The 15,529-nt window shown below is 43.5% G+C and overlaps 1 protein-coding gene and 1 long non-coding RNA gene across 7 annotated transcripts in view; both read right to left on the reverse strand.

Annotated features, from left to right (window-relative positions):
- Nucleotides 1–374, reverse strand: part of LOC121559808 (E3 ubiquitin-protein ligase Mdm2-like) — a gene marked incomplete at its 3' end in the record, with an annotated part of 159,884 nt that extends 159,510 nt beyond the window's left edge. The window contains exon 1 of the mRNA XM_045216926.1: nt 327–374. Within this exon, the coding sequence (XP_045072861.1) occupies nt 327–341 (15 nt within the window). The remainder of the gene's footprint in view (nt 1–326) is intronic.
- A 52-nt stretch (nt 375–426) lies between these two features.
- Nucleotides 427–14,088, reverse strand: LOC123481338. 6 transcript variants are annotated; one of them, XR_006659153.1, is made up of 3 exons: nt 14,019–14,088; nt 817–955; nt 427–681 (listed from the first exon to the last, which is right to left on the reverse strand). It is a non-coding gene; the product is annotated as an uncharacterized LOC123481338 (long non-coding RNA). The 6 variants fall into 6 exon arrangements; XR_006659151.1 differs by having other exon boundaries at nt 817–958; nt 14,019–14,082; XR_006659152.1 differs by lacking the exon at nt 14,019–14,088 and adding an exon at nt 9,256–9,322 and having other exon boundaries at nt 817–958.
- Nucleotides 14,089–15,529: the final 1,441 nt, after the last annotated feature.

A 15,529-nucleotide genomic window follows, 5' to 3' on the forward strand; every position in this document is an offset into this window, starting at 1 on the left:
TTGTGAAAGGCTACCCGAAACGTTTCACCCAAGTTAAACAATTTAAAGTCAATGCTACCAAATACTAATTTGTGTATGTAAACTTCTGACCCACTGGGAAAGTGATGAAAGAAATAAAAGCTGACTATTATTACTCTACTATTATTCTGACATTTCACATTCTTAAAATAAAGTGGTGATCCTATCTGACCTAAGACAGGGAATTTTTACTAGGATTAAATGTCAGGAATTGTGAGTTTAAATGTTTTTGGCTAAGGTGTATGTAAACTTCCGACTTCAACTGTATCTATATCCATCCATCCATCCCTCAATCTATCTGTACTGACCAGAGAGGATGCCATAGGTCCGTTGGTTTCCGAGCTCTTCTTCTCCTGGTCCCCTCCTCCTCTCCTCCGAGCTCTTCTTCTCCTGGTCCCCTCCCCCTCCTCTCCCCAGCAAGAATTCCGTTAGAGTTGGAGGCCTGGCTGGGGCCGTTGACCAGCAGGCCTTGGTCAGCTCCAGGGTTGGAGGGGCTGGCCAGGCTGGTGAGGCTGTGGTTCTCCCTGGCCAGTCTCTCCACTAGAGCCCGGGCCTCCTGGAAACGACAGCTGAGGAACTCCCTCTCTTCTCTAGACCTCCGCTGCCATCCCTCCATCTCCTCACAGCGCTCACGCAGGGCCTGGTTGCTGCGCCGCAACGCCTCTACAACACACACACACACACACACACACACACACACACACACACACAGAAATAGCATTAATAAAACAACCACACACACATACAATCTGTGCATCATTGTGGATACATATTTAAATATTTGTCTGTGTGTCCTACCTCGGAGCTGCTGGTTGTCTCCCAGTAGTCTAGTCACCACCTCATTGGCTGCCAGCTCAGCAGGAACCTGAAGAGCCACGCCCCCTCGTCCCCCGCCATCTCCCACTGCAGGGCTACGTCTGCCTGGGGCTGCACCATGCTGCTGAACATTATGCATCGTTATTATCCCATTGACCCATGGTTTAGTCGACAAAAGCAATGATGCAACAACAAAAATCATTGCAACATGTCTAATGGAAACGGCATTTGGGGAAATGTTCTAAAAGACAGACAAACATTTCTATACGTTTGACGGGTGATATTTTTATTTTGTCTCAACTTTCTTTATTGCGACAATAAATGATGATTGCCGAATACTTTTGATGGTACGCGGGGGCACGTGATGTCATCACGTAACTATAAGTTCCACTCCACATTTAATTCTAAATGCCTAATTCTTGCAAAATCATTATTTTTATAGTTAAAAAAAATTATTGTCCTGACTTCCAAGAATGCCAAAATTGCTTCGCCTTGCTTTTTTGGTTGGCTGGCAAGTTTCACCATCCAATTATTTCAGATCTACATGATTGCAAGTTTCACCATGGCGATACATTGACACATGATAATTATTTGATTTTGGCAAATATTAGGCTGGACAATATCAAAGTTAAACTTTTTCTTTGCATGATTAACTTTTTTTTTTTTTTTAAAGGTGTAAAACCTAAACAAAACGCATGTCCCTGTCCTCTTTTTCAAGATGTGGCCGATTTAAACAGCCAGAAGACATTTTTTAATAAATAAATAACCTTTTCATTCTACTAGCACTGTGGATCACCACAACAGGCAAACAGTGAGCTTGCTCACGGAAGTAGCTGTAACCTTGTTAATAATAAGTTACATGAGGTAAACCTAGAGGGTTAACGTGTAGGAGGACTAAAAGTGCCACAATTAAATAAATATATACACCATTAAATAATTACTTATAATGTGTCATTAATTAATTAAAATTAGAATTAAATACATAAATGTGTTATTAAATGTGTCATTAATTAATTCAAATACCGATTCATTTTATGTAAAATACATATATAATAATTTCACTATTTACATTTACATTTCATGATCCTGCATTGCAGTGATTCATGAATTACTTAAAAACTGTCAAACTGACCCATCAAAAGTTGGTAGGCGGAACCTAACGCCTGATTGGTTACCCTCTGCATCAAGCCAAGACAAATCAATTCCGGATAATGGATTGATGCAGAGCTACTGAACACATTCCAATACACTGGGTGGCGCTATTCACTCTACGTTGGTTTAGTTACACGGTTAAACAGAACTTTCATTGCAACGGCTAAAAATCAAGAGAAGACTCGGTCCTGCTAGCCCCAATGTTGAGACGCTGTGTGAGGTGCAGGACAAAATGTCTAGGTTGCCTGGAGCTGCTGAGAGAAGCAGCGAATTTGATTGAGGAAGCTCTGAGCAGAAGTCCAACGGCTCCCGTCGGCACCGTGACTCCAGCAGCTCAGTCACAGCAGATACCGGCCGCTCAATCACGTAACCTGTCCAAGGTAAGCTAAGCATTTCATGTTAGCCAGGTGTGCTACTATTTAATGATTCGGGACACACGTGTAGGTTAAATTAGATCGACTCGAACATGTATTTGCATGCGGGTATTATGATGCTTCAGGCGTGACACGTTTATTGTTAATGGGGGGAAGCATAAACCTAGCTAGTTCGCTAATCGGCTAAATGGTGTTAGCTGGCTTGAGCATCCCAAGATAGAAGTAGAGGCTGTTTTAGCTGACTGGTGACCATTGAGCTGTTACGTTTTCTGTGTTGCAGCCGAGGTAGCAAGGCTCTTTGCGCCATATAACATTGGAGCCAGAAGGAATATGACGAGACGACCAGCACAAGTCCAAGTTAGTCAAGAAGCTACACACACACTGTCTGTTGTTTGGCTGACCACAATGTCGGATAAAATTCCAAGCGTACTGTTTAAAGCTGAACTTCTTACTTCAGGACTTGGAGAGCAAAGTAACATTTTCAGGTCAGTGCGAAACTAGGCATTTACCAAAAGTAAAAAAGTTTGTACTGTCTGTGGCTTGTTGAAATTATTTGCATTTCTTTTTATAGTGACTCAAACTTAATTGGTGTTCATAGTGTCAATAATAGTTATCACAGGTCAGTCACCAAAACAAATCGGAGATGGCTACATAACAAACTTCTACTCCATGCAGTGAGTTCCTGCTGGTTAAGGACAGAATTCATCGCTGTACTTGTTGAAATTATAGAATGTGTTGTGAACCCTGGCTTGTTATGTTAACCACGAGAGTTTAAGTACTAGAGTTTTAATGGATTTTTATAAAGCACTTTATTGTGTTTATTAACATTTTTCCTACTGTGCCAACTTTTGTCAAATTTGGGTTAAGGATTTGGGCTGTAATATGGGTCGGTCTGTCTCTTAGGTCGTTGGGAGGACCATGCGCCAAATTAAACAGTTGAGAAAGGGACTGAAAGATGTGATGGTATGGCCCTGCTGACATCTAGGCCGGATGTTGTACCACTTCTTTTCCCCAAAATGGCTGAAATGCAGTTCACACCCCAGGTAAGTCAGTAATTTAGTTATATTTGTGACTTAACCCGATGAATTTACGTGTATTTTCAATGACTGAGATGGATATTTTTCCATTTTCTAAGAATTTGATCTGCATAGTCCTTCACCAAAATAAGTTCTCCCTTTTTTAAATTACAATTTTTGTTTTCTTTAAGATGCTCCTAGAAAAAAATCACATGGCCAGTTGAGGACAGTGATGATGAAGACTTTGACTTAGACACCACCTGCCGCATCACTGGCTTTCTAAGGATGTTCATTCAAACAGGTATAAACCTTATTTTCTCTCTTTACAAATGCTTCTATGTCTCATGGATAGATCTGATCAATTACAGTTGAACTAGAATGTCTTTAATCCATTTTATGACTTTTAGCTTCATCAGGTACCCTAGCCCAGCTGCTGACATTCTGGGTTGGCTGGGAGATGCTTCCTCCTGAACTGAGAGTGGAGATTTCTGGGGGAACCCTTCCCACGTCCTCCACATGCTTTGAAACCCTAAAGCTGCCAGCTCATTTCAAACTCTACATGGACTTTGAGAAAGCACTTGTCGCTGCCATAAAAGTACTGGATTTGGGCTTGTTTAAAGGTTTTTTCAGACGTCAATAAGGGCTGGGCAATATTTTAATATTATATCTATCGTGATATAAGACTAGATATCGTCTTAAGGTGCTTTTCCATTACCAGTACCTACTTGACTCGCCTCGCCTCGACTTCGCTGTCGTCCGTTTCCCATTGCAGATTTTAGATTGCCTCAGCGTGGCTGGTCGTCATAGCGACTGCCGTGGGCGTGGCTTAGTAGCTTGCTTTCCCATTGACAAATCCCCGCCGCATTTCCCTGGTTCTCAGTCTCCGTGAACAACATGATATCAAAGACTGTTCTAGCTGTTCTATTATTTGCCTTTTACCACTTAGTCATTATATCCACAATATGATAGTTATTTATCCGAAATCTAAATGTGGAAGATATTTTGTGAATGCACCAATTGTCAACCTTACAATATCGTTGCAATATCGACATCAAGGTGTTAGGTCAAAAATGTGATATTTGATTTTCTCCATATTGCCCAGCCCTAATGTCAATGCATACACAGTTCAGATGAATTGACACAAGTTCAGTGTCTTTGAAAACATTAACACACTGTGCAGTAGTTGACTTTTTTTTCTTCCATTTACTAAAATCAAACTGTTCTGCACCTTCAGTGCTAACAGTACAGCATTCATGTTAGTCATTCTGTGGACCATAATGAGACAGGAAGCTTCAAAGAAACAGCTTTTTTCCTTTCTTTTAAAAAGGAAAGTAAACTTTCAGTTTTTCCTTGCTTGTTCTAACACAACAAATAAAAAACATGGGTTGGACATCAGTCTAAGATTCTTGATAACACTTCCACAGTCTCTACATATAGTCTAAGTGCATCAGTAACAGAAACTCCTGGAGCTGGCAAAATTGCAACCTCTTCATCTGAGAGCTCACGGGCCAGCTGAACCTCGGGGACTGACACAGTGCCTCGATGAAGGCAGTGAGGGTCCGTTCAATCGATCCCATATTCTTCAGGAACCTGAATGGATGACAAGCATAATCAGTCTTGTACTTAAAACTAGTTTGACATGTCCTTACACAAGATTGTTATTTTTGGTCACCAAGGCAGTGAAATGAAATGTTACTTATTCCAGTTTTTTAAAATAATACAGCTTTTGCATAGTATGCACTGTAGAAACTACAGCTCACAGGTTGATCTTTAAAGCTCGGGAGATTTTAAAGAGACAATAATCTATAGTAAATGTTTCATTTAAAGTATCACATTTAGCACCATTTTTTTCTCCCATAATTCCTTTGGGGAAACAATTTTAAGAAAGTGTTTAAAGTTCATTGTTAACCTCAGTAGGATCCTCCTCAGGGCCTTGCTCTCTGTAACTTCTCCAGAGTTGCTGTGGTGACTGATTCCTTTCAGTTCTAAGACCGTGGAAGTTCCAAGCATCTCGAAAAGAGTCGAGGCTTGCTGAACCAGTGGAAGGAAAATCCGGTGCAGAGCGGAAAGATGGACTTCATTGTCTGGATTCAGTGTCTCCTGATCTTCCAATGAAGTAAAAAGATCTGATAGAAGAGGTCCAGGGCATGTTCATAAACATCTCTCCACATCCTCTCTATTCTGTGTTTAGGATAAAATTGAGAAATTGTTAATTTATGACATATGCTAAAGTACATTCAACTAGTATGTTAGTTGTGTGAGCCTAGTTGCCAAACATATTTCTTTACCGCTGATTGTGGACACTTCTGCCTGTGATGTGTGAATTCCTGTCGGTACCTCTGCTTCTGATCATGAATTCTGCTACATCTGCATTCTCCCCCCTTTGTCAGACCGTACCCTTGATGGCAGCCCATACTGCTCAACAGCGGCGATAAAGCTCTGTAAGACCGTATGAGCTCTATTATTGCCGGCCACAGTCAGGTAGACCACTAAACGACTGAATCCATCCACCCCACCGTGGACAACAAATCTCCACCTGTTGCAAACACATGAAAAAAATATAACTTTATTGTATAACAATTGTAATGAAACATATAGAAAGATGCATTGTTTATCTGCTAATATCACTGACCTGATAAGCTTATGGTGGCCATCTATATGCCACAAAGAGTTTGGGCCAGGAACAAAATACTGCCGTCGCCTTAATACACGCAGCCTCAGACGTCTCATGTAGACTCCCTCTGCATTGACTCTGCGTAAAGACTCTTGCAGTCTTGAGACTGAGGGGAGGAATTTAAAATGAATAACCACACACTCACTGGCTACTTATTTTGAGGATATAGTGGTGTCATAATAAAATAAATAATGTGTGTAAAACAGTCAACTATTACAGAACCACCACAGCTTCAAAAATGTACTTTACTGTCAGATATTGTACATATACATACATACATATGTATATATATATATATATATATACATACACATATATAAAAATTATATATACATATACATATATATATATATACACATACATACATACATATACATACATACATACATACATATATATATTTATATATATATACATACATATACATACATATATATATACATACATACATATATTTATATATATTTATATATATATATATACATACACACATATATATACATATATATACACATATACGTATATATACACATACACATATACATATATATACACACATAGATAGATAGATAGATAGATAGATAGATAGATAGATAGATAGATAGATAGATAGATAGATAGATAGATAGATAGATAGATAGATAGATAGATAGATAGATAGATAGATAGATAGATAGATAGATAGATAGATAGATAGATAGATAGATAGATATATAGATAGATAGATAGATACCACATGCTCGAACAGAGATGACCTGAGATTTTTTGCCTCCTATGATATTTTGCTTTTCTATGATTATATTATACCCTTTACAGCAGGGGCACATCCGGACAGCTGAGAATATTACTGTCAGATATTGTTCCACCTCTATTAAACAGGAGGCTAAAAATCACAGGACATGTCTATCCTGATGATACAAGTCAGCCGTCCTGAAATGTGTGTTTCTCTTCACATTTCTTCTACACATTCTACATCTCAGAGGCGATGTCTTTCCATAAGCGGGCTTCCTTCACCTTTCAAAGGGGCAGAGCTCCAAATTAAAAATACATTTAAATAATGCCCATATTATTATCTACTCACTTGGAACATGCACACCTCTTGCATTCAGGTGACCACGCATTAGCTTGTAGCCGGTGTTTGGATGACTTCGTGAATTTCACTTACAATACGGTCTAACTCCTCATCATTCACAGCTGAATAGAGATCTGTCTTTCTGTACAAACAAGAAAAACACAACATCAAGTAATGTTACCTTAAACGTCATATTCTTTCCGAGTGTATGAGAGCAGCAATTCATAAACAGAAAACTCATGAATTTAGTGTAAATACCTTAAACTGTATTGAACATCGCTGCAATTTGAACTGCGGGAACTCCACAAAGAAGTTGATGCTCCAGAACTGCACTCGGTATGTCAAACGCCTAAACGCCCCGGTCCCTGTGTGTGTTGGGCCTGAAGTGCCCTGGTACCAGAGAAGCGGTGGACAACTTCTTCTAGATTTGCAATCACTCTGTGGTCGATATCTTCGGCGGAAAGTGCGGAAATGACTCCAACAACTTCAATAAGTTCCTCTGCTTTACTAGCTACATGCTCTGGTTCAGCAGGTCCTGCTTCTACATCCTCTGCTAAGTTTAAAATGCTCTCTAACCAACTCCCTGGAAAGTTCACGGAGATCCTCCATTGTCTCTATCCAGGTTGGCCTACTCTACTTCAGACCAAAGCAATGGATCAGACTAGATTCGCAGTTAGCCCCGCCCACTGACTTTGATGGGTCAGTTTGACAGTTTTAAGTAATTCATGAATCACTGCAATGCAGGATCATGAAATGTAAATGTAAATAGTGAAATTATTATATATGTATTTTACATAAAATGAATCGGTATTTGAATTAATTAATGACACATTTAATAACACATTTATGTATTTAATTCTAATTTTAATTAATTAATGACACATTTAAGTAATTATTTAATGGTGTATTTATTTATTTAATTGTGGCACTTTTAGTCCTCCATAAACGTGGGCAGGTCTCATTGCCAGTAATAGCAACGCAGGCATTGTGACAATGGGCTGGGAATAGAGCGTTTGGAAGGCGAGTTGGTTCCACGGTGCTCAATAGAACTAATAGGAGCTGGCAGGGTGAAAAATGCCATAAATATGACCTGTTTTTTCGCGATTACTTCAAAACTAATGCAAGCAGCTGGGACATATGGTAATATTTTTTAAACTGGGCTCCATTTCGAATGGAATTAACTAGTTATCAGAAAAAAAAACGTTTTAAAATGTCATTTGTCCAGCCTACAAATATTAGTCAATTAATGCTATCCATGCTGGCTTTTTCGGGCTACATGAGACATGAGGTAGGAGGGCATACAGGCTTTCGCAAATGTATTTATGGTCAATTTGTCTAAATGTGTAATGGAAACACTTCAACCACTACATTTTTATTCAACACTGTACTGCAGGTAAAAACGTTGTTGTGTGTCGTCATTACGTCCAGTTGGTTTTTATCAACACAACATTTGGTTAAATGGAAACGCGCCCTAGCAGCCAACTGTCGCATCTATTTTCTATCGCGAACTTAATAAATGTCGACGACAACAAATAAAATAGTTAATGGAAAACATAGCTCGGAGTCCGCTCGGAGCTAGCTAGGTTACTTTCACTTTCGCTTCTAGTTCCATCATGGTGGTTTGTGATTATTTGTATTTATTTAACCTAACTAGGCAAGTCAGTTAAGAACAAATTCTTATTTACAATGACGGCCTACCCGGCCAAACCCGGACGCCACCCTATGGGACTCCCAATCACGGCCGGATTGTGATCCAGCCTGGAACCGAACCCCGGTCTGTTTGACGCCTCTATCACTGAGATGTTGCGCCACTCGGGAGCCCTATATATCTAGTTAGCTAACCTATCTATACTTAGCAAGTTACCCGCTAACTACAGACCGTGTAACTAATGACATTCTCAACACGGTCAGCTCGCTCCAACCATTTGCAAGTCAACCAGTCATATAAAGCCTATAACTAGAAAGCCCGTCAACAACACCGTTCATTTGGTTAGGTTAGCTAGACTGTGACTAGCTAGCTAGCTAGCTAACATGGCTAATTCGGGCTAGCCATGACCATCACGTCAGCTAGTTAGCACAACAAGTGGCCAGCCAATGACATGTTTAGCTAACTTGATGTCAAGAAAAGCTTACCTTTTCTCTATAGCTCTCAACGTAGTTAGCCAGTTAATTAACCTAGCTAGCTCTGGTTTGATTGTCGCAGACCAAGCGTATTTCCGTAACTGACACCAATGTTATGTATGGTACGACGTGCTGTACGTCGTACTGTACGTTGTTATGGTTTACGACAGTGTGCTGCGTTACGGATGAATGGGTTGTCAGAATGCGTGGCACATGTCATTAAACGACAGAGTGATGTTCAATGTGAAACTGTGCAGATGTCCGTTCTTTTACAACTAGGCTAGATATAACATTGGCGACGAAGATGGCTGAATTCAGTTTACCACCGCCAGCACCATTCCTCGCCGTGCCTGGCGAACCTCCAGTCCCGTGGAATAACTGGCTTGATAGTTTTAACACTTATTTAGAAGCTATGGACTTTTCTACAATCTCCGACAAGCGGAGGACAGCACTGCTCCGTCACTGCCTTGTTACAGAGGGACAGAGGATTTTCAGAGCGCTTGGATCGGCTCCTACATTCACTGCTGCAGTCAGCCTCTTACGGAACCACTTCGCCGGGAAAGAGCGAGTGCTCCTCCGACGCTACCGGCTACGGAAGAGACACCAACGGCCGGGTGAGTCCATTCAAAGCTACGTGGCTAATCTGAGGGATTTGGCTAGCTCTTGTAACTACGGGACACTTCAGGACGAGATCATCAGGGATCAGTTGATAGAGGGGACGTTATGTGAAAAGACAAGGGAGAAACTGCTTTTGGATAATTTACTTTAATCGGATAATAATTACTTTAATTAATTTAATTTAATCGGATAATTTACAACTAGATGGAGCTATTAAAATAGCACTCCAGGTTGAAGCGGCGTTGGAATGCTCTTCTATGCTAACAGACAGCTCTGCAGCATACACTTGGCCCCCCAGCCATTCTCACACAGCAGCTTCAGCCCGAGCAGGCGCACTACAACGATCACGCTGCGCGCACGCCCTCCGCGTCGATAGCTGCATGGACACAGACACCGACATGCCCGTGCAGCAGGCACACAGACAAACAAACAGAACTAGCTGTGGCAACTGTGGGGCTAGCTCTCACAATTCAAGGGCTTCAAACTGCCCAGCCCGTGGGAAAATATGCAAGAACTGTTCAAAATACAATCACTTTGCGAAAGTGTGTCGTTCTGCCCTGCTACTAGCTCCACCCAGAATAGGCCCTTCGTTTCATCTCACTCTCAACATGAACACACGGAAATCCGAACCGTCTCCACCAACCATGTGTCATTCAGGACATGCACTGTGCAGCTGGGTGAGGTGGGTTTGCCTTTGCTGCTGGATACTGGCGCTGCGGTGTCGTTGCTCAACCTTGCCACTTACTACAAGTTTTTCAGTCACCTACCACTCCAACAGCCCTCCACTGCCCTGTGTGGGCACGGTAGATCTAAGATAGACATTGTAGGCACCCTCCAGGTCCCAGTACACTACGGCACCAAACATCTGCCATCATTCACATTTCATGTTGCAAAGCGGGTGCCAACCTCCTGGGCCTCGACCTCTTCACAGGCTTGGGATTCACACTGAGAGATGACAGTGGGTCAGCTATCTACCAGGTTACCTGCACATGGCAACAGAACTGGCCGACTCTGTTTGATGGACTGGGCTGCCTCACAGCCTTTACTCACAGGCCCCTAGTGAATCCGGGAAGTGACCCCAGTCATGCAGCCCCTGCGGCGCATTCCCTTTGCACTGCGTGATGATGTCACAAAGATCTCCAGTCACAGTTGGATGCAGGCATCATTGAGCCAGTCAACGCTGCCCCTGGATTTCAAACTTGGTCATTGCAACCAAAAAGTCCGGTGGAATCCGGACCTGTGTGGATCTCCGTGCTGTGAACAAGGCCGTTGTCCCGGATAAGTACCCCTTGCCTACAGCTGAGGAGCTGACCGCACAATTCCATGGCTCCACGATCTTCACGAAGCTTGACCTTCGTCAGGGTTATCTTCAGGTACCCCTCCATGCAGCTAGCAGAGACCTCACGGCCTTTGTCACACACGCTGGCGTGTTCAGATATACACGCATGCCTTTTGGACTTAGCTCCGCCCCCAGCTGCTTCCAGAAGGTGATGAGCACCATCCTCGCTGGAATACCTGGGGTGGCGGTCTATCTGGATGACATCGTGGTCCACGGCCCTGACCTCCACATCCATGATTATCGACTCCACAGAGTATTCAGTGCTCTACTGCGGAACAACCTGACCCTGAACGGTGGAAAGTGCACCTTTGCAGCTCCAGCCGTCGAGTTTGTGGGCTTCCGCCTGTCGGCCAAAGGCATTGCCCCACTCATGTCGAACATTGAAGCCGTCCACCGGATCCCGGAACCGACCTCAGCCTCTCAGGTGGCCTCATTCTTGGGCATGACAGCTTACTACCTCCGGTTTCTGCCCCACTACTCTCAGACCACAGCGCCCCTTCGCCAGCTCCTCAAGAAGGATGAGCCATGGGCCTGGACGGCAGCCTGCTCAGACGCGGTCCGCTCACTGAAGAGCCAGCTCACCACAGCCCCAGTCTTGGCTCACTTTGACCCCGTCTGCCACACCATTGTCACATGTGACGCCTCAGCTGGAGCACTAGGAGCTGTCCTCTCACAGCTGCAGAATGGCATTGAGAGGCCCGTCGCCGTCGCCTCAGGGCCCTGAGCCCCACAGAACAACGGTACTCTGTGGGCGAACGAGAAGCACTGGCCTGTGTCTGGGCGTGCGAAAGGTGGCACCTCTACCTATATGGCCGTCTGTTCACACTCCGAACCGACCACCAGTCCCTCACAACGCTACTGTCAGCATCAGGAACTGGCCACAAGCCACTTCGGCTGCACAGATGGGCCGACCGCCTCAGACAGTATGACTATCAGCTGAAGTTCACTCCCGGGGAGGGATAACGTGGTGGCAGACCTCCTCTCACGCTCCTTTGACGCTCCTACTCCAAACCGTCTTGCCAGACGACAACGAAACAGAGCTTGTACAAATGCTCTACGCTCCTCTTCAGTCAGTCGTCTCACTGGAGGAGCTGAAGCAAGCATCGGAACAGGATCCCACACTGTCTACCCTGCGCACCTACATACGCACTGGATGGCCAGCACATGTGCCGGAAGAGCTGGCGACTTTCGCCAGAGTGAAGCACGAACTTTCTTGCTGGGAAGAAGTCTGTGTCTCTCGAGGTTTTGCACTGTGGTCCCGAGTGGCCTGCGTGCGCGTGTTCTATCCATGGCGCACGAGGTCACTTGGGCATAGTCAAGGTCAAACAGCGATGTCGAGACCTTGTGTGGTGGCCAGGCATCGACCACGACATTGAAGCCCTGGTCAGGGATTGTGCTGCATGCCTCCTCAGTGGGAAAACAGGACAGTCCGCCCCACCCCCCTGCAGCCTCTCGCATGGCCGTCCCACCCCTGGGAGCACATCCAACTGGACATCTGTGGCGAGATCCATGGACACGCAGTCCCCTCACCATCAGCGCTTCCTGGTGGTGGTGTATGACCTCCACTCTAAGTGGCCAGAAGTGGTTCCTGCTCGGAACTGTCACAGCACAGGCCATCGTGGACATCCTAGACAGCCTGTTCACAAGGTGGGGCCTACCCTCACCCTTACCACGGACAATGGGCCCCAGCTAACCTCTGCCGAGTTCTCCTCATATCTCAGCAACAAGGGAATCAAACACATCCGCACGGCCTACTACAACCCACAAGCTAACGGAGGGGTGGAACGCTTCAACCAAACGCTGAAGAACGGCATCAGAGCGCACCTGGTCCAGGGGTGCACGTTCCAAACTGCTTTGAATCAAACGCTAATGCACTACAGAGCAAGCAAACACACAACAACACAGGTCTCCCCGGCATCCCTCATGCTAGGTCGTGAGATGGAACTGCCACTGGACAGACTCAGAACACAGAGAGTAGCAGAACCCGCGACTAGGCGCACCCAAGAACAGCAGGCAGTGACCAGGCACCAAAGAGCAATGAAACAGCGTTTTGACAAGGCACACAGGGTGAAGAAGTCGATCATTCAAGTGTCAGACTGGGTCCGAACCCCGACGGCCTCAGCGGTGCAACAAAATGGCCTCATTCTGGTCGGACCCCTTGCAGGTCAGTCGACAACTGGGGCCCGCCACATTCATGATGAGCAATGGATCACGCTGGCACGCCAGCCGCCTCAGAAAAGTCCCTGCCCCTCAAGGAACACGAAGGCACACAAAACAGACATGCAGGCCAGAGACGCCACCGGATGGACCTCCTCCACCACTACCACCTGAGCCCCAGCCTCTGTGGGTTCCCCAGGGCCAGAGCCACAAGCGGTGACGGTGGAAGAAAGGCCTATGCGGGCACAGAACTCGCCCTGCTTATCTGGGGGGACTACTTAACCTCTTTTCATTCTTAGGCTCCGTTAGGTGTCTTAGTCAACCTCCAGGTTAATGGACTGAACTGGCTAGTTTGGAGAGTCCATTCGTTTAAGGGTTAATGTTTATTTCTTACAGGTATCACTCTAGGTTCTTGCCCCTATGGACATTTTATATATGGTACCAGTCCCTGGTTTTGGAAAGGGGGAAATGTTATGTATGGTACGACGTGCTGTACGTGACTGTACGTTGTTATGGTTTACTGACAGTGTGCTGCGTTACGGATGAATGGGTTGTCAGAATGCGTGGCACATGTCATTAAACGACAGAGTGATGTTCAATGTGAAACTGTGCAGATGTCCGTTCTTTTACAACTAGGCTAGATATAACAACCAACTCTTACGTTGTGTTTCTATTCAAATCTTGTAAAATAATCTCCAGCGATAAGGTCCCTTGACATTATGCTAAAGTATCTTTCTGCTGTCAAGCGACACTGACTGAGCTAGTTTGCGCCAGGAATTCCCCCCTTCCTACTTCCGCACTGAGAGAGAGATAGGTGACATCTTCTTCGATGAGGTTTAATGGCGGTTGGCGTCCAATCAATGTTGCATTACCGCCTCCTACAAGACTGGAGTATAACTCCCTTATACTTTGCTTTAAAAAAAAAAAAAAAGACCCTGCCGTCTAACACTACTAATTTTTTTTTTTTTACAAAATGAAAATACCATACTCCACTATTTAAATCTAGTTAGTCCTACTTCAGGCCAACAGGATGGGACACCGCTTACTTAACACATCCTGTAACTCTTCTGACGTCAAGTCTCGCACACCCAAATACCTCTCTGCAGCTGCCACCACAACATCTATTTTCTGCGATTTACATTCCATCCCTGCAGTACAGTTGATAACCATTGCTATAAATGCCAAAAATGCAATCTTACTAAAACATATATCACTTGTTGTCCTATCCCTCTGTACTGGTACATAGGATTACTTTATACTATTCCAGGTATTCCTTAACATAACATCAGGCAAGTTAATTACACTAACAGTTCAAATGAGAGTATATCAGATACATAGATGACCTGCTCCCTTCATGAACATGAAGCAGCTTATTCCCAGGTGTTGTCTGGTGTAGTACACTCCATGGATACATTGTTTATTTTGTTCTTTTTCTTGAGGCTGAGTGGTGGCCAATAACAGATGTCATCTTTGATCCATACTTGTGGAACTACTGCATATGACTGGTTATTTTCATCCAGGAACTGAACTATGGCTTCATGACCTAAAGACAGCAGAGAGAGAGGGACAACTAGGCATAAAGACCACTTACAATTTAAAAAACGAATAATAATTACACTACAATCACACAGTACCCAGTGAAAGTCTAAGATATTTACCTTGTGAGAGGCAAACAGAAACAAACAGGGCTATACCATGTCTACAAGACTGAGAAACATCTATTGATTCATTGTGTGTGATTCATAATGACAGACTAAAGATAACTATAACTATATACTATATACTATATAATAATTATTACTATATACCATAACTCTATACTGTAACTATATTTATATACTATAACTATATATATACTATAACTATATACTATATAATATAACTACAGTGAGGGAAAAAAGTATTTGATCTCCTGCTGATTTTGTACGTTTGCCCACTGACAAAGAAATGATCAGTCTATAATTTTAATGGTAGGTTTATTTGAACAGTGAGAGACAGAATAACAACAAAAAAATCCAGAAAAACGCATGTCAAAAATGTTATAAATTGATTTGCATTTTAATGATTTTCCCTCACTGTATATACTATGACAATATACAGTTGAAGTCGGAAGTTTACGTACACCTTAGCCAAATACATTTAAACTCAGTTTTCACAATTCCTGACATTTAA

The sequence above is a fragment of the Coregonus clupeaformis genome, unplaced genomic scaffold, assembly GCF_020615455.1.
Source record: "Coregonus clupeaformis isolate EN_2021a unplaced genomic scaffold, ASM2061545v1 scaf0856, whole genome shotgun sequence".
NCBI classification, from domain to species: Eukaryota; Metazoa; Chordata; class Actinopteri; order Salmoniformes; family Salmonidae; genus Coregonus; species Coregonus clupeaformis.